At 40.6% G+C, this 24,301-nt stretch overlaps 1 protein-coding gene across 5 annotated transcripts in view; it reads right to left on the bottom strand.

The window, feature by feature from the left end:
• LIMA1 (LIM domain and actin binding 1) overlaps positions 1-24,301 on the bottom strand; it is an 85,817-nt gene that overhangs the window by 20,825 nt on the left and 40,691 nt on the right. For 3 of the 5 annotated variants that reach the window (XM_061204520.1, XM_061204519.1, XM_061204521.1), the window contains 3 exons: positions 22,326-22,371; positions 12,320-12,784; positions 916-1,000 (listed from right to left, as the gene is read on the bottom strand). In XM_061204520.1, coding sequence (XP_061060503.1) covers positions 916-1,000; positions 12,320-12,784; positions 22,326-22,371 — 596 coding nt within the window. The remainder of the gene's footprint in view (positions 1-915; positions 1,001-12,319; positions 12,785-22,325; positions 22,372-24,301) is intronic. The other 2 variants (XM_061204523.1, XM_061204522.1) reach the window with 1 other exon arrangement.

The following is a 24,301-nucleotide window of genomic DNA, read 5'->3' as shown; positions in this document are numbered from 1 at the left end:
CACATGCCCCGAAGAAACTAAGCCTGTGCGCCACAACTACTGAGCCTGCGCTCTAGAGCCCGTGAGCTGCAACTACTGAGCCCACGTGCCACAACTACTGAAGCCCATGCGCCTAGAGCCTGTGCTCCGCAACAAGAGAAGCCACTGCAATGAGAAGCCCGCACACCGCAACGAAGAGTAGCCCCTGCTCGCCCCAACTAGAGAAAGCCCATGCAGGGACGAAGACCCAACGCAGCCAGAAAATAAATAAAATTAATTAATTAATTAATTTAAAAAAAAGAATACAAAGAAGGAAATCAGGATTATAACTGTCACTTATAAGGTAACATTCACTCACTTTCCTAACATTAAAAGGAGAACCCTTACCATCACTGAGTGTTATATATTTTAAATTTTTCGTTCATTTAACACGTGAAAAAATTAGATGCCAATGCCATTTTAATTTGCATTTCTTGGATTCCTAGGAGGCTGATGGTTTTCCTATATTAATTGATTTTATTTTCTTTTGTGAAGTGCCTGTATATGCCCCCTTTAAAACATAATAATTCTGCTCTCAAGGTGTTATGTTAGCATCAGTAATACAGGATAACCAATCTTGACAGGGGATGATGTCCATCCATGGGAGCCCTCAAGCCCCAGATGACCATGGAGCCAAAACTGTCGGTAACAGTACTTCCCTTATAATCCTGCAAAGTTACCCTTTGGTTAACACAGGTTACCGTTGATAAAGTTGGATTAAAAATACAGAGAAGCTATTTGGAAAAAGCAATGAGATTTGGGAATGGCTTGTATCTAGCAGCCTTTCTTTTAATTTGTACCACTCTTCCTTTAAAAGCATCAGCTTTGAGGTCAAAAGGTATTGTTACTAATGAGTACTTCCTAGAAAACTTCCCACACGTGGAACTCTCTGCTTACCTGGGCCTATTTCCAAGTCATCCAGAGAATAGCTGTTTTCAGAGATCTTTCTTCCACCTGCACTTCGGCTTTGGGCCCGAAGAATCTGTTTGGAAAACAAAACCCAGCAATAAGCTTTGCAGTGAGGATGGGAAATCTTGATGCAATGTTCAAAAAGGAGGCCTGCAAATCTCCTTTATAAATAAAATCCAGTAGAGATTATATTTTATATTAGTTTTTATATACAACAGAGTGTGTTTTTAGTATTATAAATATCAAGCACTACATATTCACAGGTGCCCAGGGGAAAATAAGTAACTCTATATAGGTAATGCTTTCTGTGAAACATCACTGCCTAACCACCTTAACCAGAAAGCCTCAGAATTTAACAGTCATTGGAGCAGAATCCTCATGTCCCAGATGAAAATGATGTCTCTCCAAACTGCCAAGTCCCGATGGCAGTATCTGCTGTTGGTCTTCTCCGTCCCATTTTATCCCTGCTGTTGCTGCCTGATTCATGTCTTCATCATCTTTTCCTTGGACTACTGCATTACCTTTCTTTTCTTCTTTTTTTTTTTTTAAAGGAACATTTATTTATTTATTTTTTGGCTGTGTTGGGTCTTCGTTGCTGCACACGGGCTTTCTCTAGTTGCGGCGAGCGGGGGCTACTCTTCATTGCAGTGCATGGGCTTCTCATTGCGGTGACTTCTCGTTGCGAAGCACAGGCTCTAGGTGCGCAGGCTTCAGTAGTTGTGGCTCATGGGCTCTAGAGCGTAGGCTCAGTAGTTGTGACACATGGGCTTAGTTGCTCCGCAGCATGTGGGATCTTCCCGGACCAGGGATCGAACCCATGTCCCCTATGTTGGCAGGTGGATTCTTAACCATTGCACCACCAGGGAAGTCCTTGCATTACCTTTCTAATCGGTTCTTCTGCCTTCCAATCAAGGCTATATGATGCTGCCATTATCCCAAGTAAAACAAAAAAATTATCCCCAAATATAAATCTATGTTACTTGAATTCCCAGGTGCGCAGTGGTTAAGAATCCGCCTGCCAATGCAGGGGACACGGGTTCAAGCCCTGGTCCGGAAAGATCCCACATGCCGTGGAACAACTAAGCCCATGCACCGCAACTGCTGAGCCTGTGCTTTGGAGCCCACGTGCCACAACTACTGAAGCCCACGTGCCTAGAGCCCGTGCTCCACAAGAAGAGAAGCCACTGCAATGAGAAACCTGTGCACTGCAATGAAGAGTAGCCCCCGCTCGCCACAACTAGAGAAAGCCCGCTCGTAGCAACAAAGACCCAATGCAGCCAAAAATAAATTAATTAATTTAAAAAAATCTATGTTACTCTCTTGTTCAAAATTCTTTAAGGATTCCTAATCACTCCTTGAATTAAATCTAAAGTGCTTAGTATGTCACAAAAGACCAGTTCTAGATCTGGTCCCTTCCTACCCTCTCTGGGTATTCTCTTCCTCACCGCTTACCCTCCAGGAAAAGCAAACCACTGGGAGGTCCATGATATTGTAAATGAGTTCCCTCCACCTGGGTTACTCTTTTATCCTTCTGTTGTCTAACAGTGCCTGTTCCTTCAAGACTCAGTGTAAGCTAAGCAACAGTCCCTCTGCATCTGCCTTACCTCTCTTCCATAAATCTAAATAGCCCTTTCTCTGTTCTCAAGGACCTGGTCACACTTCCATTACAATGCTTATCAAATTGTTGTGCATCCCTATACTGGACTGGAATCTTAGTTTACTGAGGGCAGAGACCATGCTTTTATTTTTTTAATTAATTAATTAATTAATTTTTGGCTGTGTTGGGTCTTCGTTGCTGCGCGCGGGCTTTCTCTAGTTGCGGCGAGCGGGGGCTACTCTTGGTTGTGGTGCGCGGGCTTCTCATTGCAGTGGCTTCTCTTGTTGCTGAGCACAGGCTCTAGGTACATGGGCTTCAGTAGTTGTGGCACATGGGCTCAGTAGTTATGGCTCACGGGCTCTAGAGCTCAGGCTCAGTAGTTGTGGCGCACGGACTTAGTTGCTCTGCGGCATGTGAGATCTTCCCAGACCAGGGCTCGAACCAGTGTCTTTTGCATTGGCAGGTGGATTCCTAACCACTGCGCTATCAGGGAAGTCCTATTTTTTATTTTTTAAATAGAAAAGTGGAAGGTACAGATTTATGTAATAAAGAAATGATTCCTGTAAATTACTACATTTGTATCTCTCAAATTTAGGGTAGATCTCTAATAAAGTTCCAAATTCTAATTTTAAGACTAGAAAAGTAACTCAAGAAAGCCACTTAGTAAGTATCAGAGGATGTTCCCAGACATAATACACAGACAGTATGTCATGTTTATTCAGCTTGCAATGAGAGCCTTCAGGCAGATCCTATCATTGAAATCTCAGTTTATTTCCAGATAACTTAACGTGGAAAAGATGTCTGAAATCCAGTATGACAGGAGACAAGAGTAAAACATTTAGCTCCCTTTTGAATTCAACATTAATAAATAATTATTAAACCTTTAAGTTCAATGGACTAATCAACCAACAATAAAGTTTAAGACAGTGAACTATCCCTTTTTCAAGTCCTCCCCACCCCCACCCCCCCCGCCCCCCAGCCCTCTCTCTCTCCTTGGAGATAGAAAATACGCCACTTCAGAAATCAGAGCCAAGGATTTGGTTTGCTTGTACCCTACCAAAAAGAATACAGTTTCTAGCAAATTCGATATATATTTAATGCATTGCATCTCCAGTCAGCTTTGCTATTTACATTATTGGTTGACTCTATTTACAAAAAAAAAACTAAAAGAAGCTGTAGCAACTCTAACCTTGCCACATCATACTCAGGTCAGCTGCACCAACATCAGTCACATCCACATGACTCCTATGATGCAACACATTCTTGCTCTGGGAGCAGCCTACCATTTGGAAATGAAGATCATCAGCCAAAGTGAAAAGATAAGTTTGGCAGAATACCCTCCATCCACATTTTTCTGTTTTTAAAACATTTCTCATTTGCAGATAGTTAAAGGAAATTCCAAAGATTTATTCCAAACGCTGCTGCACTGTAAAATGATCATTATAAAAACTAAAATTTTCAGGGCTCAAAAAGGGAGAAAGCCTGGAAATACTTTTTTTTTTTTTTTTAAACCAAAAGGTAATGGGTTCTGCAGTCTTAACACTGGAGCAATATTTCAAATATTTACATTCTGTCAAAGGTAAAGTTTAAGCACAATTCCAAGAGTATGTGTTACATGTTGCAACCTGCTAGGAGTTTAGTTTTCTGTTTGTGCTTGAAGTTCCTACACTGGTGTTATTGAGAGCAAGACCATTTAGAACCAGAACACATGCCCTGCAAGGTTCTTTGGTTTTAGATGCATAAAATTTCCCATCTTCACTAGCTTTTTATTTAAATCTTTGGGTTAAATAAAGAGCCATTTCCCCCCCCAAAAAAATTCATGAGGGTTCAATACTCTGAATTATTTTCTTTCAACTATTAAAAAAGTGAATCTGCAAAGTCATTTGGTCTTAGAAAAAAATAGAAAAACGTCTCTGGAAATCAAAGCTATACTGACACTGGTTCTGAGGAGGAATACAGCTCGGAGATTAGATGGCTTTTAATGAGCTCCCGGGTGAAGCATTATGCATTTCTTTTAATACCTTTCCACCTCCAAACCACTCAAATATAAAGAATGACAAGATCCCTGCATACCTGAAATGAAATGAACACAATATTGTAAAGCAACTATACTTCAAAAAAAAAAAAACCAAAACCCCAAGATCTCAAATTCATTTACTATTATTATTATTATTATTTTTTTTTAAAGTTTGCTGTTCTTTCTTTCTTTCTTTCTTCCTTTATATTTATGGCTGTGTTGGGTCTTCGTTTCTGTGCGAGGGCTTTCTCTAATTGTGGCAAGTGGGGGCCACTCTTCATCGCGGTGCGCGGGCCTCTCACTATCACGGCCTCTCCTGTTGCGGAGCACAGGCTCCACACGCGCAGGCTCAGTAATTGTGGCTCACGGGCCTAGTTGCTCCGCGGCATGTGGGATCTTCCCAGACCAGGGCTCAAACCCGTGTTCCCTGCATTGGCAGGCAGATTCTCAACCACTGCGCCACCAGGGAAGCCCCTACTATTAATTTTTGATCCTCATTTTACAAGTGGTAATCTGAGGTTCAGGAAGAAGGTGGGGTTTCCTCCAATATTTCTCAAGGAAAGTAGAGGAGCACAAAAAGAAAAGAAAAGAAAAAAAAAAAACCCTAACACCAGGAATTCTGATATGGAAGTACTCTTCTGTAACACATTTTTATTACATTTCAATCTTTTTTATTCAGATGGCTGAGGCAGCCTTAATCATCATACTTTGTTAAGCGAAGAGAGAAAAGATAAGACACTTTAAGACTTTCTGGAATTTCCTAAAGCTTGGCCTCACCCCACCCCACAAGTCCTCCTTCCTGTCAGCTGACTGCAGTAACTCTCATTAGTGTGACCACCCCTTAAATATTTTCATTAAATCCATAAACCAAATGCATCAACATTTACCAGTAAGAAAATAAGAGTCTGGGGCTTTTAGCCAGTAGTCTGTAGAATTTCTTTTCTCTGCAAAGTTTTCTTTAAGAAATAAAGTAAGTTAGGTCCCAAATGTCAAGTAAAAAGCAGGATTTCCTGTCCTGTGTACCCCTATTTTCAGGAAAAATTCTCTTTAAAAGTTGATTCTCAACACTTTAATTTACTGAGAGCCACTTCCTTCAACCTTTCAACTTTGACCTTCCTTCAGACTCTCTCATCTCTCCAAAGTCAAGCGTGGAGGAAGGATGACTTTTAGGGAAAAATGGGACTTTGCTGAACTATGCATGGAGATCATACGGTGTAGATAAAATCTGGCCTTAATTTCTCAAAATACTGAGAGAGAAACATTTCCTTCTCCAGGAACCCTCGCAGAAAAAATACAGCTCATTTAAGTACAAAATACACACAGAAGGAGCACTTATCTCTAGGCAGGGGGATTTTTCTCTCTCTCTCTCTACATATATATGTGTGTGTGTGTATATATATGTGTATATATATATAAATATTTATATATATGTGTGTGTGTATATATATATATAAATATTTATATATATATATGTGTGTGTGTGTGTATATATATATATATATATATATATATATATTATTTTGTTTTTTTTGGTCGCACTGCGTGGCTTGTGGGATCTCAGTTCCCCAACCAGACTGAACCTGCGCATGGCAGTGAAAACCCCGAATCCTAACCACTAGACCACCAGGGAACTCCCATATTTTGTATTTCTAAGTGTTCTATAAAAATTATGGAGTAGCGCCCACTGGCCGCACCTAGAGAAAGCCCACGCGCAGCAACAAAGACCCAGCTCAGCCAAAAATAAATAAAATAAAAATAAATTAAAAAAAAAAGTACGTATTACTCTTACAATTAGGAAGAAAAGAAAGGAAGGAGAGGTAATACTTCATATTTTAAAATTAATATAAATAGATAAGAATGGTAAAACCAAATGCTGATGAGGAACTGCTAGGGAATTAAATAGGTCCTTAGATTGTGCTAGCAGTGTTATAGAATTATGTCTTTTGACCACGATAACATCATTCAGTAATATAGCCCCCCCATAATTAAAAATAAAATGTTTCTGCCAAGATGCTTAGAGCTTTTTTATTAGGCTGGAAGAGAATCTAATTACTGGGGAATGATTAAAAAGTATAATGAAGTAACATATTGCCATAAAAGGATAACTACATGAACTAGGAAGATACAAAGGAAGGTCTATATAAAAAAGACCAAACCAAAGATAAAGCACACAAAACAGTGAGCACACAGTACCTAAAACCATGTAAAATCTAGTTATGCAACGATAAGAATATCATTGGGCACAATTGGTAAAGGTTACTCTTTTTTCCAGGTTTACTTGGCTTTTTCTGGTTTACTGTGTTGTGTGTGTGTGTGTGTGTGTGTGTGTGATTGTTCAGATGACTAATTTATATAAGAAAAACAAACCTCCCAAACTCAACAAGCTTCTAACTCAAGAGTTTTAGTACAAATCTCTTGCATTCCAGTGTACTTCTCTTCATTGCCCTGATGTTTTTTATTCAGTAAAAAGACTATAAAACGTAGGAAGAGGACAGATAGAAAGCTAAAGTCTTTGAGAAGCCGGCTGTTAATATGTTTTAATTCTTTCCTGGTTTCCTTAGATTTCAAAAATATATAAGGCCAGGGCTTCCCTGGTGGCGCAGTGGTTGAGGGTCTGCCTGCCAGTGCAGGGGACACGGGTTCGAGCCCTGGTCTGGGAGGGTCCCACATGCTGCGGAGCAACTGGGCCCGTGAGCCACAATTACTGAGCCTGCGCGTCTGGAGCCTGTGCTCCGCAACAAGAGAGGCCGCGATAGTGAGGGGCCCGCGCACCGTGATGAAGAGTGGCCCCCGCTTGCCGCAACTGGAGAAAGCCCTCCCGCAGAAACTAAGACCCAACACAGCCATAAATAAAAAAATAAATAAATAGATATATTGGATTAAACAAATAGATCATTAAACTAAAAAAAAAAAAAGTAAGGTCAGATGTTTTTATCTAATAAATAGCTATTACAATATCCATGAAGATAGTGTTTATGGTAGAACAGGTACTACACAATTTCAGTTCTTGTTCTGATATTAATTAGCCACATGACATCGGGCATATCAGTTAATTTCTCTGACGTCATCTGTTTCCATCTGTAAAATAGGGATTTTAATATCCTGCGAACAATGAGCTGAATTAAAGAACCTTTTACAATCACTTATAGTTCTAGGATTTATGTCAACGATCTTGATAGGGATTTCTCACTCACTGTAACTCGTTAATGAATTAGAAGGCTAAAGGAAATGACTAATAAATTCATCTGGATACACACCTATGTTGTTTAATCCAGGAGTGAGTCCAATAGCAGAAAGAAAAGGTGATTTTGTGGGGCAAATGATGTCCTTCTGGCCCCTACAAACTCTAATGTAGCCAACCAATGCTTAGAGAATATTCCAGTCTCCTGATATTACTTTTCAACATATTTTATTTTAATGGAACCGGATAGAAACCAGTAAGTAGTTAACTGGCATGAAAATAAGCAGAAAAGAGATGACTGGTCTCTAACTGACACGTCAAAGACAGCCACTTAGGGCAACAAACAGAAAGATCAGGATTTCCTGACTGGCATCTTTATACCTGGATCCATTATTGTCTTACCACAAAAGACCAAAGGTTTACTCAGAGTTACTAACTACGGTAAATAAAACTTAATTTATACGAGTAGGAGGTCTTTACGAGAAATGTACCGCTACAGAGAGGTCAAAATAACGCTGAGAACTTAAGAGTTCATCGACAGATGAATGGATAAAAAAGATGTGGTGTATATATATATATTGGTTTAATCCTGACCCAAGCAAAAGACAATACTTTAAGTAGGTTATGAAGGTAGAAATACACCTTCCAAATATTTGGTCTTTATTCTCCTATCCAAGGATTTGTGTGAACCAAATAAGTTAGGAACCAAACAGAAAGAATTGAGACTTACGGAGCCTGTCCCTACATTGTTTGGTGATTTGAATAACCACATCAAGGCCTTTGAAGATTATGGATTCAAATGTCAACATGATGATAACTGAATATTGGTTATAACTGCCTGATCAGCTTTCTCATAAAAGAACGCACAGAATAGTTACTTTGGCTACCTAAAACCCAGATCAACATATACATGGAGCTAGGGATGCTAAGCCACATTCAATGTATGTCACTGGGGGGTGGGAGGGGGGCTTCTTTTTCCTCATAACTTATAGGTTACATTAATCCATCCACTGCTCATTTGCTCATTGGAATTAGAACTATCATGTTCAACTAAAACATCTGACCAGTATAACCTATCTATTCACCAAAGGTAGAGGATAAGTGAGGAACAGCCTTTAATCAGTTCTCATTATTTATAAGTTATTTGAGTTCTAAGCTTCTTTTCTCCTTTTTATTAAATAAACACTAAGAGCCAAGTCATTGTGCTGACCACTGGGAGATAAAAACATCATTACTTTGAAAGAATTATAGACTGGGGAGTGTACAAATTCATACATGACTATTAAAGAAAGCATGATATAAGTGGCCAAAGAGAAGTAAAAAGAAAATTCTACAGGAGGGTCAGGAGGGTGAAGGTAATTTCATCTGGGAAAAAACTGAGGTAAGGTCTCACAGTCTTCATAGACCTTGAGGAGTAAGACTTCAAGAGGTAGAAATTAGGGGAAAGATATGACTAATTTAAAATGAGGAGTAATCCAGGGTTTGAGTATAAGATTAGTTATGAAACTGGAAAGGTAGGTTGGGCTCAGACTGTAGAAGACCCAAATATTAAATATGGATTAATTCTGAGACATCCAAAGTTTCTGATCAAGGGAATAACATAATTTACAACTATGTTTAGAAAAATAAATAGCAACAGTGTGGAGGATGGAAGGGAAGAAAAAAATGAGAGGCTAATAGGAAAGGTTGCAGCAATACCACAAGGCAAGATGTAATAAGGCTAAACCACAGAAGTAGATGTGGGACCTCTTGGAGAGAATGGCCCATACTTGAGAGATGTGTAGACTTATGTAGATGGCTTAGTAAGTGACTGACTGAGAAGAGGCAGGCACAAAGAAGAACTGATCCCAAGCTTTACAGACGAGGAGATGTGGTGAATGGTGATGCACTAAGGGACACCAGGGGTAGAGCAGGTTTTGGTTGGAAAGATAATGGATTCTTTTTCAGTCTTCTTGAATTTGAGTGCTTAAGGGATATTCACAAAGAGATGTGTGATCTGGCAGGCAACCACAAAATTGGGGCTGAAGCTTGGGTTAAGAATTCAAGATTAGAATCTAGTTTTAGGATCCATCTCTTGGAGTCCTGGAAAGAGATGAGACTACACAGGGAGGGAGAAAAAAACAGGACTGCAGAGAAGAGATCAGGAAGAAAAGTGGACAAGAACAGAAACCATCTCAGACAAAAAGGGAGTAAGAGAGACTAAGAAAAGTAGAACTCAAGCCAATTAACTTGGCTTCCTGTAAATAACTCTGATAAAAAGATTTAGGAGATAAAAAGATTTAGATCAGCATTTCCATTATCTATGTGCTCCCTGACCCTGCTCAGCTAGTTAGTTGAGATTTAGTCCAGTTCTTTAAAATTCTATTATGGAGACAAAGATTCACATGATTTGTACCTAATATATGCATTTGTCTCACAGAAGTACTAATTTTTTAGCTCTGAGGTAATCATTCTTACCTGTATACTCTTGCTCCTAAAAGGACTGCTAGTGTCTCTACCATATTTCTCAGAGCTTCCTTCCAAAGATCCAATTATGTAACTTCCTGATTAAAGCCTTATCCATATTAAAGCTGAAATTATGATAAGAATAACCATAACCTAGTTTCAAACTGATTAGTTATTCATTAAACTAAAGTAGACAAAACTTTTTTTTTTAAACAGTTTTACTGAAATACTAGACAAACATTTTTAAAGTAATCTAGACTGTTTCCAACATGGGTAATGATGCTTATTTAGAAGCAGCTATAAAACCAAGGGCAGTTGTGTTTTACATTCCCTAAGCAGTCCATTAAATGACAAATGACTATTTAATCAGGAAGTTTAAAAAGCGCCTCCACCCAAAAAAAAAGCCCAGGTCAATCTTAGAACCCCTCCATCTTCCTAGACCGTTAGCAATCAGGCTGAGTGCCAGTGTGATCTGGTAGGATCTTTCTTTATATGAGAATTTTTTTTCTCTGCTTTGACCAGCCACAAACAGACAGGCTTGTTCTGACCCATCTTTCACTAGACATTTACGAGAAAAAAGTCTCTCACCAGATCCTTACACATAATCAGCATTTTGTTTGCTGCAGTCCCAATCATTTCCTACCTTGGGCCAGTTTTGACATGTACCAGCCTTTTGCACTGAATCTACATTGTGTGTGCTGCCATGACATCAGCCGTCCTGCCCCTAACAGGGTCTGAGAGGAGGAGACTTACAATGGTGCTTTGACTCACAACAAAGCCCCTTCCTCTCTATTTAGGATTTCTGACATTTTTTCCTTCCATTTAAAATTCTTCTTCCCATTTAAATTTTTTTAAGTTTTTTTTTTTTTTATTAAGACCATAAAGGGGAAAGAGGGAGTTGGCAGGCCTAGAGGACTCAAAATTGAGAGGGATCAGAGTTTAAGAAAAGTCATAAAATGCTTTGTGGTTACATCTCTTGCCAACTGGTTTCAGTGTTAAAACAGAGTAAAAACTCATGCAGAGAAAAGGGTTCTAGCTTTGCAAATCTTTAAAAATTCTTTCTATCGATACATCCTCAAACAGATGATCGCTGAACACTAAAGAACTTTTCCAGGTAGAAAAGCAACAGGCACCGCAAGATACAAGAAGAGATGGCTAAATCACACCAAACATAACTGAGGATTCTAGGATAAGATATCTAATTTTTACCTCAGAAGAAATGCTTCATACCATTACTTCACAAATGTAGAAATTTGGGCCAATACTTAGCTGAAAAAAATCTGCTTTCCCATCTAAAGGGAATCTAGAGTAAATGATGGCTTTGCTCCCCATCAGATCTGTTTATTTCATTATAATGACTGTTGTAACAAACCAACCCCATGTACAAAGCCAGATATGCAGGAAAGTATGAGAAAACTGGAAAAATTTACCAGTTCTGCGGCCCCTGGATTGTGTTATAAGTCACCAGCATATGTAACTCATTTTCTAGTTAAGTAATTCCCTCTGGGGACCTGGTCTGCACTCCACATGAAGGATCAAGTTTCATTAGCAGTTGTAGGAAAATGCAACCCTCTGCATTTGCAAGTCAAAACTCCTGAAGGCTATGGCTAGTCTGGCTATCTTCATTGATTTTTCCTGGGATAGGATTTTAGCTGATAGAAAACATTTGTTGGAAGGCACAGATGAGGAAGTTGAGAAGAGAAAGGATTCAGCTAGCAAGGAGACAACTAAGCCTCAGTCTTAATGTTAAACTCTGGCCTTAACACTCAGCCTGCAGCTGTGTCCAGGCAGAGAGAGATTCAGCAGTAATTCCACCCCCTAAAGCTACAAATGACAAAAGGCACAGGAAGACAAATTAAAAGGGCAAGCGTACAAAAACACATAACCCAATCAGCATCAAACTCTTCATTTCTCGATATCACCCTGAATCCCAGTGTGCACTTGATTTCATGTGAAATTGGGTCACACTCACAAATCTTAGCATCTCTGTAAATAATTCATTTGAGACTTTTTATTAACTACTCGTCTAACTTGAATCAAAAGACATACTGACCACATACTCGCCATTACACAAACCGTCTAGACTAGAAAAACAGCTTTGTTTAGTTACTTGAATTGGCTTTTTCAAGTTTTAAACCCACCCAATCCTTACCTTGGTTTGAGTTGGTTCACCTTTCTCAAACATCATCTTAAGCCTGTTCAGCGGAACATTGTATTTCTCTATTTTGTTTGCAGCTTCTGCATTTTCACTTATTTCGGGTTTTCCTACTTCATGCCTGGATTCTCCCAGACAATTTTCCATTTTTTTACTTTCTGCTGAGTGGTCTTTAAGATGCTCACTGTCCTCGATGCGGGGGTACGGATACTGAATAAGAGCTTCAGGAGGCGATTTGATTCTAGGTCTGGGGTGGACTCGTTCCTCTTGCTCAGCCTCGACCCCAGAGGCAGAGCTGTTTGCCACTTCAGCGGGAGGAGGGTCGCCTCTATGCCTGACCTCGGTGCTGCTGTTTCGCACGGAGTCTGGGAGAGAGTCTGCTCCCAGCACTGGGTTCTCCCACTTCTTCTTTAACACGGTCAGGTTCCCCCTTCTAAAGTGCTGGGGGAGATTTTCAGTGTTCTAGAAGAACAAAAAGTGAATGCCAGTTATAACTTGCCTGCTGAAACATTCAAACATGCTGTTCTTTGTAAAATGAAAGTTAAAACTCCAAGCTGCTCCTGGTCCACTGGCGTTTCAGACAGCTGTGAACAGTTACAGCCCTGCCACATGGAGAAAGCATCCACCGCAAGAGAGGGAGAGGGGAAGAGAGAAAAAGTCAGGAGCTAAAGCAGGAAGTGATAAAACAGGATAGCCTTATAAGGACAAAATGAGAAGAAAGGAGAGCCCAGATCTAATGATAGTTACATTGGAGACAAGGGATTTTTATCCAGAGATTAATAGGGAAAACAGAAAGAAAAAGCAAAATACCAGTTACTTTAAACCCTGTAAATATGCACTAATAAAAGTTCATCATTACATGCCACAAAATTACATCCTGGCTGGGTTTTTTTTCTTCTAAATGAGACAAAGATGCAGTATAGCTTAAACTACACAATACCAATAATTGTGGACAGTAGCATCAAGAATTGAAACTCTCTGTGGAAATTTAAAGCAGCCACCAGACTTTTACATGTATATATCATCATATCCGACATAATTTACATGAACAGTCAAATTTTATTTCTACATAAGAACCTAATCCTTTTTTCCCCCTGTACTTCTCTACATGTTTGTCCATGTATAAATCCTCAGTTTTCAGAAAATTCACTATTTTCCAGATCCTTTGGTTGAAAAATACCCAGGCTTCGTATGAAACACTACTAGCACCCCCTCTCTTGATGGAAGGACACACATTTACACATCTAAGACAGTTCTCTTTCACGTGGGTCAAACTGGAATTAATTTGTACATATAAGACAGATTGAAAACAACCTGGAAAGTGTCAACGCTGTTCCGCAATAATAGAGGAGACATGCTGGGTGAAGTAAAATTCAATGTCCTAGACTCTGAAAGCACTCCTAAATAAATTAAGCAGCAGCACCTTCCCAACAAAGCACAAACTCCAGTACCTTCTTGCCCTCCATTCCTGTAGTCTGTGGCTCACCGGTCTTTCAACGAAGAAAGGACAAACCACCTAGGACTGAAAGACTCTGGGGAATTAAACAAGATTAGCGGCTATATTGGGAATTAAGTCTCTCACCCTATTACTCTTCTGAATACTCTCTGACAGCCACTTCATCAAGTAGCACCAAGGCATGGAAAAAAGAAAGTTACAGAAGAACAACTGCTTGATATTTGTGTTTAAATCTTAGCTGACAAGATGCTTCATTGGGGGAAGCATGTATGGACCAGAAATATAAGCAGCAAGAAAAGTTTTCTTGTCGGAAAAGAGAGAATTTAAAAGCTGGTGCTACCTTAACTGCCAGAAGCACTCTTGGCTCTGTGCACCCTCCTGAGACACAGTGGATGAGTCATCTGGGTCTCCAACTTCACCTGCTCTGTTCTGCCCTGCCTAAACAGGAGCCCTGAGAATCAAAGTGGCATTTTGCCTTGGTAACTGGACACTACTTTTCTCAGAGACATATCATGTGATCGAAGTATATTTACTGACATGCAAAGATGCTCATAAGATACTTTTGAGTGAATAAAGCTAATTATAAGACAGCGTGGGGGACTTCCCTGGTGGCGCAGTGGTTAAGAATCCACCTGCCAATGCAGGGGACACAGGTTTGATCCCTGGTCCTGGAAGATCCCACACGCGGCAGAGCAACTAAGCCCATGCACCGCAACTACTGAGCCTGCGTGCTGCAACTACTGAGCCTGTGTGCTGTAACTACTGAAGCCAGAGCTCCTAGAGCCCGTGATCCGCAACAAGAGAAGCCACCACAACGAGAAGTCTGCGCACCGCAAAGAAGAGTAGCCCCCGCTCGCTGCAACCAGAAAAAGCCCGCACGCAGCAACGAAGACCCAACGCAGCCAAAAATTAAAACAAATAATAATAAAATTTAAAAAAAAACACAGCATGGGGAATTCCCTGGCAGTCCAGTGTTAGGAGTTGGAGCTTTCACTGCTGTGGGCCTGGGCCTGGGCCTGGGCCTGGATTCAATCCCTGGTCGGGGAACTAAGATCCCGCAAGCCACAGCCAAATATTAAAAAAAAAAAAAAAAAAAGACAGCATGATCCCATTTTATAATACACATATATGTTTCTAAATATAAACATAGAAAAGTAGTCTGGAAGAAAAGACATCAGGATGTCAACAGGTTGCCGCGGGCATTTGTATTTTCTTCTTTTCTTTTTAGGATAAATGTGCTTTCATTGTGTAATAAAAATGAATACAAAAATAAAATTATGCATCGTCTTCATATCACAAGAAAAAGGTTCTATGGAATATCAAATAATTTTGATGTTACTTGTAAACAGCTTGAAAGTTGTCATCTCTACTTTACTTGTGATGACCTGGAAGAGAGGGATTTGTGTGACGGAGTACCAGCAATGTCCCAAACAAGGACCTGGATGGAGGACATCCCTTAGGGGGGCATTTTAACAGAGGAGTGAATGTGCTCTTTTATTAAAAGGAGTTCTTAAGGATACAAGTTCAAAAGTGCTGGGGTGGGGACAAGTACGGGAGGGATAGCGCTGTAAGGTCTGACAGCATTAAAGGCCCCAGAACTTGCCATCACTCCTGGCAGCACCACCCAGGTCATGCCAGCTTTCCAGGCCTTTCCTAGAGCTTGAGGCAAGCAAAGATGGGGCAGAAGCAGTGGCTACAGTCTTTCTGGGGAAGAAAGAGAAGGAAGAAGGCACAGAACAAAAGCTACAGCTGAAAGCAGACCGGGCAACACAATGAAAAGAGTACTGGACTGAGATAGCCTGGGTTATCATTGGATAGTGGATTATGGGCCACTTACATTTTCTTCTCTTTCTTTATCTGTATTTTCTTTTTAATTAATTTTTAATTGAAGTATAGCTAATTCACAATATTGTGTTAGTTTCAGGTGTACAGCAAAGTGATTCAGTGATTTTTTTTTCAGATTATATTCCATTATAGGTTATTACAAGACACTGAATGTAATTCCCTGTGCTATACAGGAAATCCCTGTTGCTTATCTATTTTATATATAGTATCTGTATTTCCTACAATGAACATGCATTACGTATATAATCCAGCTCCATCCAGCCAAATGACCCTGGGCAAGTTTCTTAATTTCTGGAAACTTCCATACAGGGCTACTGTGGAGAATAAATGAGACTATATTAAAGCACATAATGTAGTATTTGACCAGTAGCGGTGACTATTATTAAATGAGTGGCCCTCCCCACTCTCCAGCCATACCTCACAACGGTGATCAACCGCAGTAGCCAGTCATCTCTCAAATCCTGAACTTGGGTTATAGTCACTTACTGTTCTTTCTACTCTCTCTACAGTGTCTACTGTTTCAGAGTAGGGCTGGGGCGGCGGGGGGGCTACAAAATAAGGTGAAATTTTAGTCGATGTCATTTGTGTCAGGGTTTTAACTTTTTCCCAAGTATTTTCCTAGAATAAGGCAGTGGGAGGTCAAGGAGTGTACAAGTTTTCAAGGGCCCCATTGGTTGCTGGCCTACCACATCCTCCTTTCTCAAGGTGACATCCAGCATGCTGCTCATCCTATCCAGCAAGGCTGAGAATCTCTGCAGACATTGCCTCTGGACCATAACTGGCTGCCTAAATCCGGATCAGGCACACTCAGGAGATGCAATGCAGTGTCCTTTCTGCAGGAGCATTCAACTTGGAAAGGGCCTTAGATAAGTCCCTTCCTCTCTTTGGGTCTGTTATTCCACCCACAAAATGAAGAGGCTGAGTCAAATGAGCTTTAACGTTGAAATCTTGGCAGGGGAATCTTCATCTTAAAAGCAGGAGGATATTTGGTAGGATACAGCAGTGGGGCTAGAAACATGGACTACCTGGATGTACAGCCTCCAAGGAAGGGAATAAATTCCTAGGCTAAGAGCTTCTCAGAAAAGTGGTAGCCAGTCATTATGGAGATGAATGCCCAAACAGCACAGATTTCAAGAAGTGACATATCCCATGCTTAAAAGGAACCTGAAAATATAACTGACGGTCGTATTAATGGTCTGTGCTTCTGTGTCCTAGATGCAAGTGGAAGAGGAAGAGAAAAGGAGGGCTGAATTTCTGGGAGTCCAAGCTATCATGTAACCTGATCCTAGTATTTGCTAAAGGAACAAATTTACCCACTTGCTCCTGAATGTTTCTCTACCTTGCTTTCCATGAGTATTCTTTCACCTGGAGTATTCAAGTGAGTATTCTTTCACCTGGAGAGTCACCTCTATAAATTTATATGTACATTTCTCCCTATTCTTCAGGAGACAAATTAGGTCTCTTACAAGTCTGGTGGATCTTAAAAGCAACTGTCTGTCATTAATGGAAAAACTGGTAAGATTTGAATAAAGCCTGTGGTTTAGCTGATAGCATTGCACCGATGTTAATTTCTCAGGTTTAATAAATGTACCACAGCTATAGAAGATGTTAAAATTAGGGAAGGCTAGGTGGAGGTGTATGGGAGCTCTCTATACTATCTTAATAACTCTACTGTAAATCCAAAATTATTTTAAAATAAAAAATTTGTTAAAAAAAAGAACCATCCTTCAACTTTGTCTTCTTCCAGCTATTGCTGTCTCCCACATTTCACAGTTAAGGGTCTTGAAAGCAGTCTTGTGTAGTTGCTATTTCCACTTGACTACTTTCCATTCCCTCTAATTCTACTACCAAAACACTTCTGAAGTAGCACCAATCAGGATCATCAATTACTTCTTTACATTTTTCATTTCATTATCTTATTTTTAACTTATTACTTTTCTCAATTACAAAAGTAATTTAAAAAACTTATTGGAGGGCTTCCCTGGTGGCGCAGTGGTTGAGAGTCTGCCTGCCAATGCAGGGGACGCGGGTTCGAGCCCTGGTCTGGGAAGATCTCACATGCCGCGGAGCAACTGGGCCCGTGAGCCACAACTACTGAGCCTGCGCATCTGGAGCCTGTGCTCCGCAACAAGAGAGGCCGCGATAGTGAGAGGCCCGTGCACCGCGATGAAGAGTGGCCCCCACTTACCGCAACTAGAGAAAGCCCTTGCACAGAAACGAAGACCCAACACAGCTAAAAATAAATAAATAAATAAATAATAAAAATAAAGGAATTCCTTTAAAAAAAAAAAAAAACAACGTATTGTGGGGGAGGGCTTCCCCAGTGGCACAGTGGTTAAGAACCCGCCTGCCAATGCAGGGGATACGGGTTCGAGCCCTGGTCCAGGAAGATCCCACATGCCGCAGAGCAACTAAGCCTGTGCGCCACAACTACTGAGCCTGCGCTCTAGAGCCCGCAAGCCACAGCTACTGAGCCAGCATGCTGCAACTACTGAAGCCCATGTGCCTAGAGCCCGTGCTCCGCAACAAGAGGAGCCACCAACCACAATGAGAAGCCCGCGCACCACAAAGAAGAGGGGCCCCCACTTGCCGCAACTAGAGAAAGCCTGCGCGCAGCAACGAAGACCCGACGCAGCCAAAAATAAAATAAATAAATTTATTTAAAAGACCCAAAACTTATTGGTGGGGAAGTCATAGTCAAGATAGGAATGTATATTTGCCTTGAATATATGCTTTAATTTTCCTATTTGACTCCCCCACTCCTCCCAACCAAGATATCCACTGCCAACAGTTTGGTGCACATGCTCTCAATTTTTTCCTTATTTTTATACACTATCTGTAATGTTTTTCTACAAAATCATACTATAGTTACTATTCTGCACCTTGCTTTAATCATTAATGTGCTTTTGAGACCTTTCCATGTTACACAAAATCTTAACCACATAGTATAATATCATATATAACATATATGAGGACTTCCCTGGTGGCACAGTGGTTAAGAACCCACCTGCCAATGCAGGGGACAAGGGTTCGAGCCCTGGTCCGGGAAGATCCCACATGCCATTGGAGCAACTAAGCCCGTGTGCCACAAGTACTGAACCTGTGCTCTACAGCTCGCTAGCCACAACTACTGAGCCCGCATGCTGCAACTACTGAGCCCACACGGCTAGAGCCCACGCTCCGCAACAAGAGAAGCCACCGCAATGAGAAGCCTGCGTGCCGCAACAAACAGTAGCCCCCGCTCACCGCAACTAGAGAAAGCCCGTGCACAGCAACGAAGACCCAACACAGCCAAAAATAAAATAAATTAATCAATTAAAAAAAATTATATATGATATATTACTATGATGGATGTAGTACGTACCATAATTTACTACTACCCCACCGATGGATATTTGCATTATTTCAAATGTTTAAGTACTACAAAGAATCCTGCAATAAATATCCTTTTACTTTTATTTTATTTCACTAGTGAGTTTTTCTCAATGATCAGTCCTAGAAGTAGAATTGCAGGATCAATGCGTACTAAACATATTTAATATTTTAATAGGCATTGCCTAATTGACTTTTCACTAACAGTGGATAAGAATATTCCTCACATGCCAAATATTATTGATCAAAAAAATCTGCCAACTGTTTAGGTTACAATTTATATCTCACAGTTGCTTTATATTTGATTATTAGTGAGGCTAAGCATTTTTTTGTATATTTATTGTTTCTTCTTTATTTACCTGTTCATACCCTTTTACCTTTTAACTGCCAATTGCAAGGGCACTTCTGTTTTATTTTATTTGATCTCTCTATAGCATCTGGTGTTACTGACCACTCCCCCCTTTAACAAAATTCCTTCCTTCCATGGTTTCTGTGACATCCCTTTTTCCTAGATTTCTTCCCATTTCTCTGGCACTCTTCAGTTTGTTTTTTTTTTTTTTAATAGGTTTCTCTTCCTCAGTCCCTCCCTGAGGATTGGTGGGGTCTCTCAAGGTTCTGCCTTAGGTTACCTTCTTTACTCACTTTATGTATTTTTCTATAGATGATGTCCTCCTTCTGGTTTCACCCACCAGCTGTCTGTTGATGATTCATGCCCTATTAACTCTAGCCAGATACCTCTCCTTACCTCTCAGTTCTACCTGGAAATCCTATAGACATCTTAAATTCATCCTTGTCTAAAGCTGAAGTCTCGCCTCTCCTCCGTTCACTCCTCACTCTTTAATCTGTTTCTTTTCCTGAATTCTCCATCTTGGTGAATGGGACAATTATCTTTTCAACTGTCCAATGTGCTTGTTCTCTTATGCCTCCATGCTGTGCACGTGCTGCTTCCCCTGCCACTCCTTTGCCCGCTTTGCTTAGCTAATTCCTAGTCATCCTTCAGGCTCAGTCAGGCACTACTTCTTCTGGGAAGTCTTCCTTGACATGTCATAGTCCCTCCTAAATTCTCCCCCAGCACCTTGAATATTTCTTTAATATGGTACTTATACCACTGGGATTATAAATTCTACTTTCCAAACTCTAAGCAGTTCCTTGAAGGCAGGGACCACATCTTATTCCTCTTTGTGCCTTCAGCACCTGGCACATAAAAGATGCTCCATAAATGTTCATCCATACTTGTGGTATCAACTTTTGTCATCCTACTGTCTTGAACCTAGTCCAATCAGGCCTTTATCCCATCACTCCCAAATAGCACAAAGTGACCAATGACCTTCATATTGCCAAATCTGATGGTCGGTTCTCAGCCTATCTGTGTGTTTGACTCTGTTGATAACATGTCTTTTAGAAACACTTTCTTCACTGGACATCTGGCACTCCATTCTCTTATTTCCACTGCTATCTCACCAGCTGCTCCCTCTCAGTCTCCTTTGCTGGTTCCTCCTTCAATCTCCAACCTTTAAGCAACAAGGTGCCCCTGAGCTCAGTACTCAGACCTCTTTTCTAGCTGTACTTACTCCCCAGGTGATCTCACGCATCTCTTGTCTTTACAAACCACTGATACTTTGATACACACACATCTCACCTCCAGCCTGGATCTCTTCCAATTCCAGATTTGTACATCCAGGTTCCTATTTGACCTCTCCACTTGGATATCTTAATAAAGAATTTTACATTTAACATGTCCAAAACTGAGCTTCTAATAAATATTTCCCCTTCTCTAAACCTGCTTTTACTGCCATCTTCCCCATCTCAATGGCATTTTTCCTGGTGTTTGGGCCAAAAGCATTGTTGCCATTCTTTTTCTCTACCTTCACTATAAATCCTGCCACTTCTCATCACCTATACAGCTACTATTCCAGTCCGATCCATAATCATCTTTTGCCTAAATCACTGCAATTGTCTCGTAATTTGTCTTCATGCTTCTGCCATTGTTCCTCTAGTCTCTTCCTCCTCTTTTAAAAATTTTAGTCATATCACATTACTCCTTTGCACACAAACCCTCCAAAGGCCCCCATTCGATCACAGTTAAGGTCCAGGTCCTCACAATGGCCCTACATGACATTTCTCTTCCTATTCCTCAAACACACTTAGAATGTTCTTGCCTCGAGGCATTTGCATGTGCTCTTATCTTCTGCCTGAATTATTTTTCTCCCTAGCTCATGTCCTCAGATCTCTGCTCAAATCTCTCCTTGACCTCTATACTCATCCTTCTTACCTGCTTCATGTTGTTTCATACCTGACACATCTTTATTGTCTGCCTCTCCCACCAGAATATAAACTCCATGGTGGCAGAGATGTAGTCTGTATTAGTGCCTAAAGCAGTGCTTGGCATATAGTGGGTGCTCTATGAATACTTGCTAATTGAATAACTGAAAGGAAAAAAAGAAGGAAGAAAAGAGAAAGGGGAAAAGTAACACGCAAGAGAGAGAAGGAGGAAAGAAAAGAAAACAGCAGTTGAGTGAAATGATGGTAAGTTTTCTTACAGTGCACCAGAGGGGATCCATTCTCGAATTACAGGAAAATTAAGTCAAAGACCCGTCAGCATTGCCTCCTTAGAGAAAACAAAGTGACAGGGGCATGTTATGTTCTAATTTAAATAGGTTAGGTACTGAAAGCTGCCAGGAGGATGTTTTCGTAATGCCAGCCAAATTAAAGAATTCTTGCCCAAATATGTGAGGTTTTTTTTCCTCATACCATTAAATCAAGTAAGATCTCAAAAGAAAAACACTATCCAGCCCAGCTGGAAGTTAGCCAGCGGGAGAGTACAAATGGGTATGAGCTCAGAGCTGGTTCTGAGGTTTTCACCTTTGGTGGATCCTGCAGCTAAGAAACTTGCTAACTAGACTGGGTCAAGAAGTTTGATTAAAACAAAGAACCCAGGGGGATGACAACAGCTGCACAGCTGCTGCCATTTAAATGCAGAGAAACATTCTGGTTGTTTGATTTGGAAAAAAGGAAACAGCCTGGGAAGCCCTGTAGCCTAATTTGAGCAGAAGCAGTAAGCCATTTTATAACCACAAGCAAAGTACTTGGCTTTCTATCCTTAACTCAGGAAAGAAAAAGTGGCTCAAAAGGAGAACCTCAGGGAAAAAAATAAGATTCTCTGCACCTGAGCCAAGTTCTCCTGAGCAAATGATTCACCAGTCAGACCAGCTGGCACAAATGCCCGGCTCAGCTGACTCGGAGCCCACGCCCCACAGAGGCTGCAGGTGGCTGAGCCACGTGGGCTCTGCCTGCGAAGTTCCACATGTCCCGGGGCTTCCAAATACTTACACTTCTCCTCTTTTCCATGTTTGCTTCTTCAGCTGCTTTCTGGTACCTTCAGAGAAGAGGGGGGAAAAAAGAGAATGTCCTCAAATTAAACTTATATTTTTACTCTTTCAGACTTTAAGAAAACCACTTCTGCACACCTATCTCTGCCAGGGATTATCTTTAATCAACTCTATCAGAAGAAGCAGAGAATCAGAGCAGCCCTCACTTCCTGCACTGTTGCAGTCATCTGCTCTAAGAGAAAGACCCAAGACAATGAGGTCAAATGCTAGTAAACAACTGGATAGAACAGAAAGCCTGGGGCTTTTTTCTGTTTTTTAATACTTATTTATTTATTTGGCTGCTCCGGGTCTTAGTTGGGGCCTGCAAGATCTTTAGTTGCAGCATGAGGGATCTAGTTCCCTGACCAGGGATCGAACCCGGGCCCCCTGCATTGGCAGCGCAGAGTCTTAACCATTGGACCACCAGGGAAGTCCCAAGCCTGGGGTTTTAAAGTCCCAGTTTCATCACTTATTCACTGTGATCTCAGGCAAGTCAACCTCTCTAAGCCTCAGTTTCCTTATCTAGAAAATGATGTACTATAAAGCTGGGAAGATTAAACAAGATCACATGCATAAAAATGCTTTGGAATTAGTCAAAGGATATAGCATTGCATTAATCCTAGGTTGCACATTTCCCCCTCATTCAAGCCTCTGAAATCTTACAATTCCTGTCGGCCAAATGATCAAGAGGTAGTCACACTGCCTGTATGTGTGTGAACTTAGTCTATGCTGTTGGTAGTGTTGCTTTTGCTCAGTTAAATGTATTTGATGATACTATACATGTTTTAAATGCCACTTAAATGTCTTCAGAGAGATTACACTACGATTTGCCATTTAAAGAAAAATTGTTTTACTTTTTATAACTTATGCGTAAGAGTGATACGTGAGAAAAGTTTCTGTGCTGAGCAAGCATTGGTCCTTTTAATTAGCAGTATTTTTTCCTTAGTGATGCATAAAATAATGGCCCAGCCTACAGTCAGTGGCATCTTAGAGTTGATAAACAGACTTATATAATTTTATTATTTTAATTTTATTATTACTTTCATCATTTTATTTTATAATTTTTATTACTTGCTCAGAAGATCCCTGAGAAACAACTGAAGTCCCAGGGCTTTTCAGGGGGGATCAGGTTTTCTGCATTTGAAGACAAAGAAGGCTTGGGAGGTCCAGGTTACAGCAAATCTCCAAACCACTAAGAACCATCTTAACCTGGCTTCCTCAGAGCCTCTGAGTCAAGCACTGAAGGCAGCACCATCACATGGAGAATCCCCACCGCGTGCCTGCATGCCTAGAACTCACCAACCCAACCCTAGAAAAGGGCACATTCAACGGGCCATTTGTTCCTGCCTTAAGGTAGAATTTCAGAATTCACAAGGCATTTGGGCAAGGAAAAGGAGATGAGACAAAAAGGTAAAGAGCAGTATGGGAAAGGGCCCATTCCTCTATCAAAACCAACGTTCAACTCATAAAAACCTTCACAAGCTCAGAACTTCCTTATTGTGTGTGTTAAATAGAACAACCTCATCCAAAATGGAAGCCAGAGGAAAGTCCTAGGTCTGGCACCATTGCTTACCTGCTATGTAACCTGGGTTATATCACTTCTTTTACTTGGGCCTCATTGACGAAGTTAAGTGTATTTGAGAGGATTTCTAACGTCTCTTCCGGTCTTATTATTGTTTAAATTTTAACAGTAATCAGATATCAGTGTCTCATTCACCAGGCTGGGTAATACTCTGAAACTGAGCAGAACTTTCTTATAGGGTAGGGTGAAAGGACTTCCAAAATTTTCTGGGATTTCATTGACCACAGGTTATGGAAGAAAATGGGATTAGAACTGCTATAAATCAAATGACAAGCTAGAAAGATATTTGAAACTTACATTACAGACAAAAGGCTGATTTCCCTAAAATACAAAGAACTCTTACAAATCAATAAGAA

Source organism: Eubalaena glacialis, chromosome 11 (assembly GCF_028564815.1).
Source record: "Eubalaena glacialis isolate mEubGla1 chromosome 11, mEubGla1.1.hap2.+ XY, whole genome shotgun sequence".
Classification (NCBI taxonomy): domain Eukaryota; kingdom Metazoa; phylum Chordata; class Mammalia; order Artiodactyla; family Balaenidae; genus Eubalaena; species Eubalaena glacialis.
This window is presented reverse-complemented; position numbering and strand designations above follow the sequence as displayed.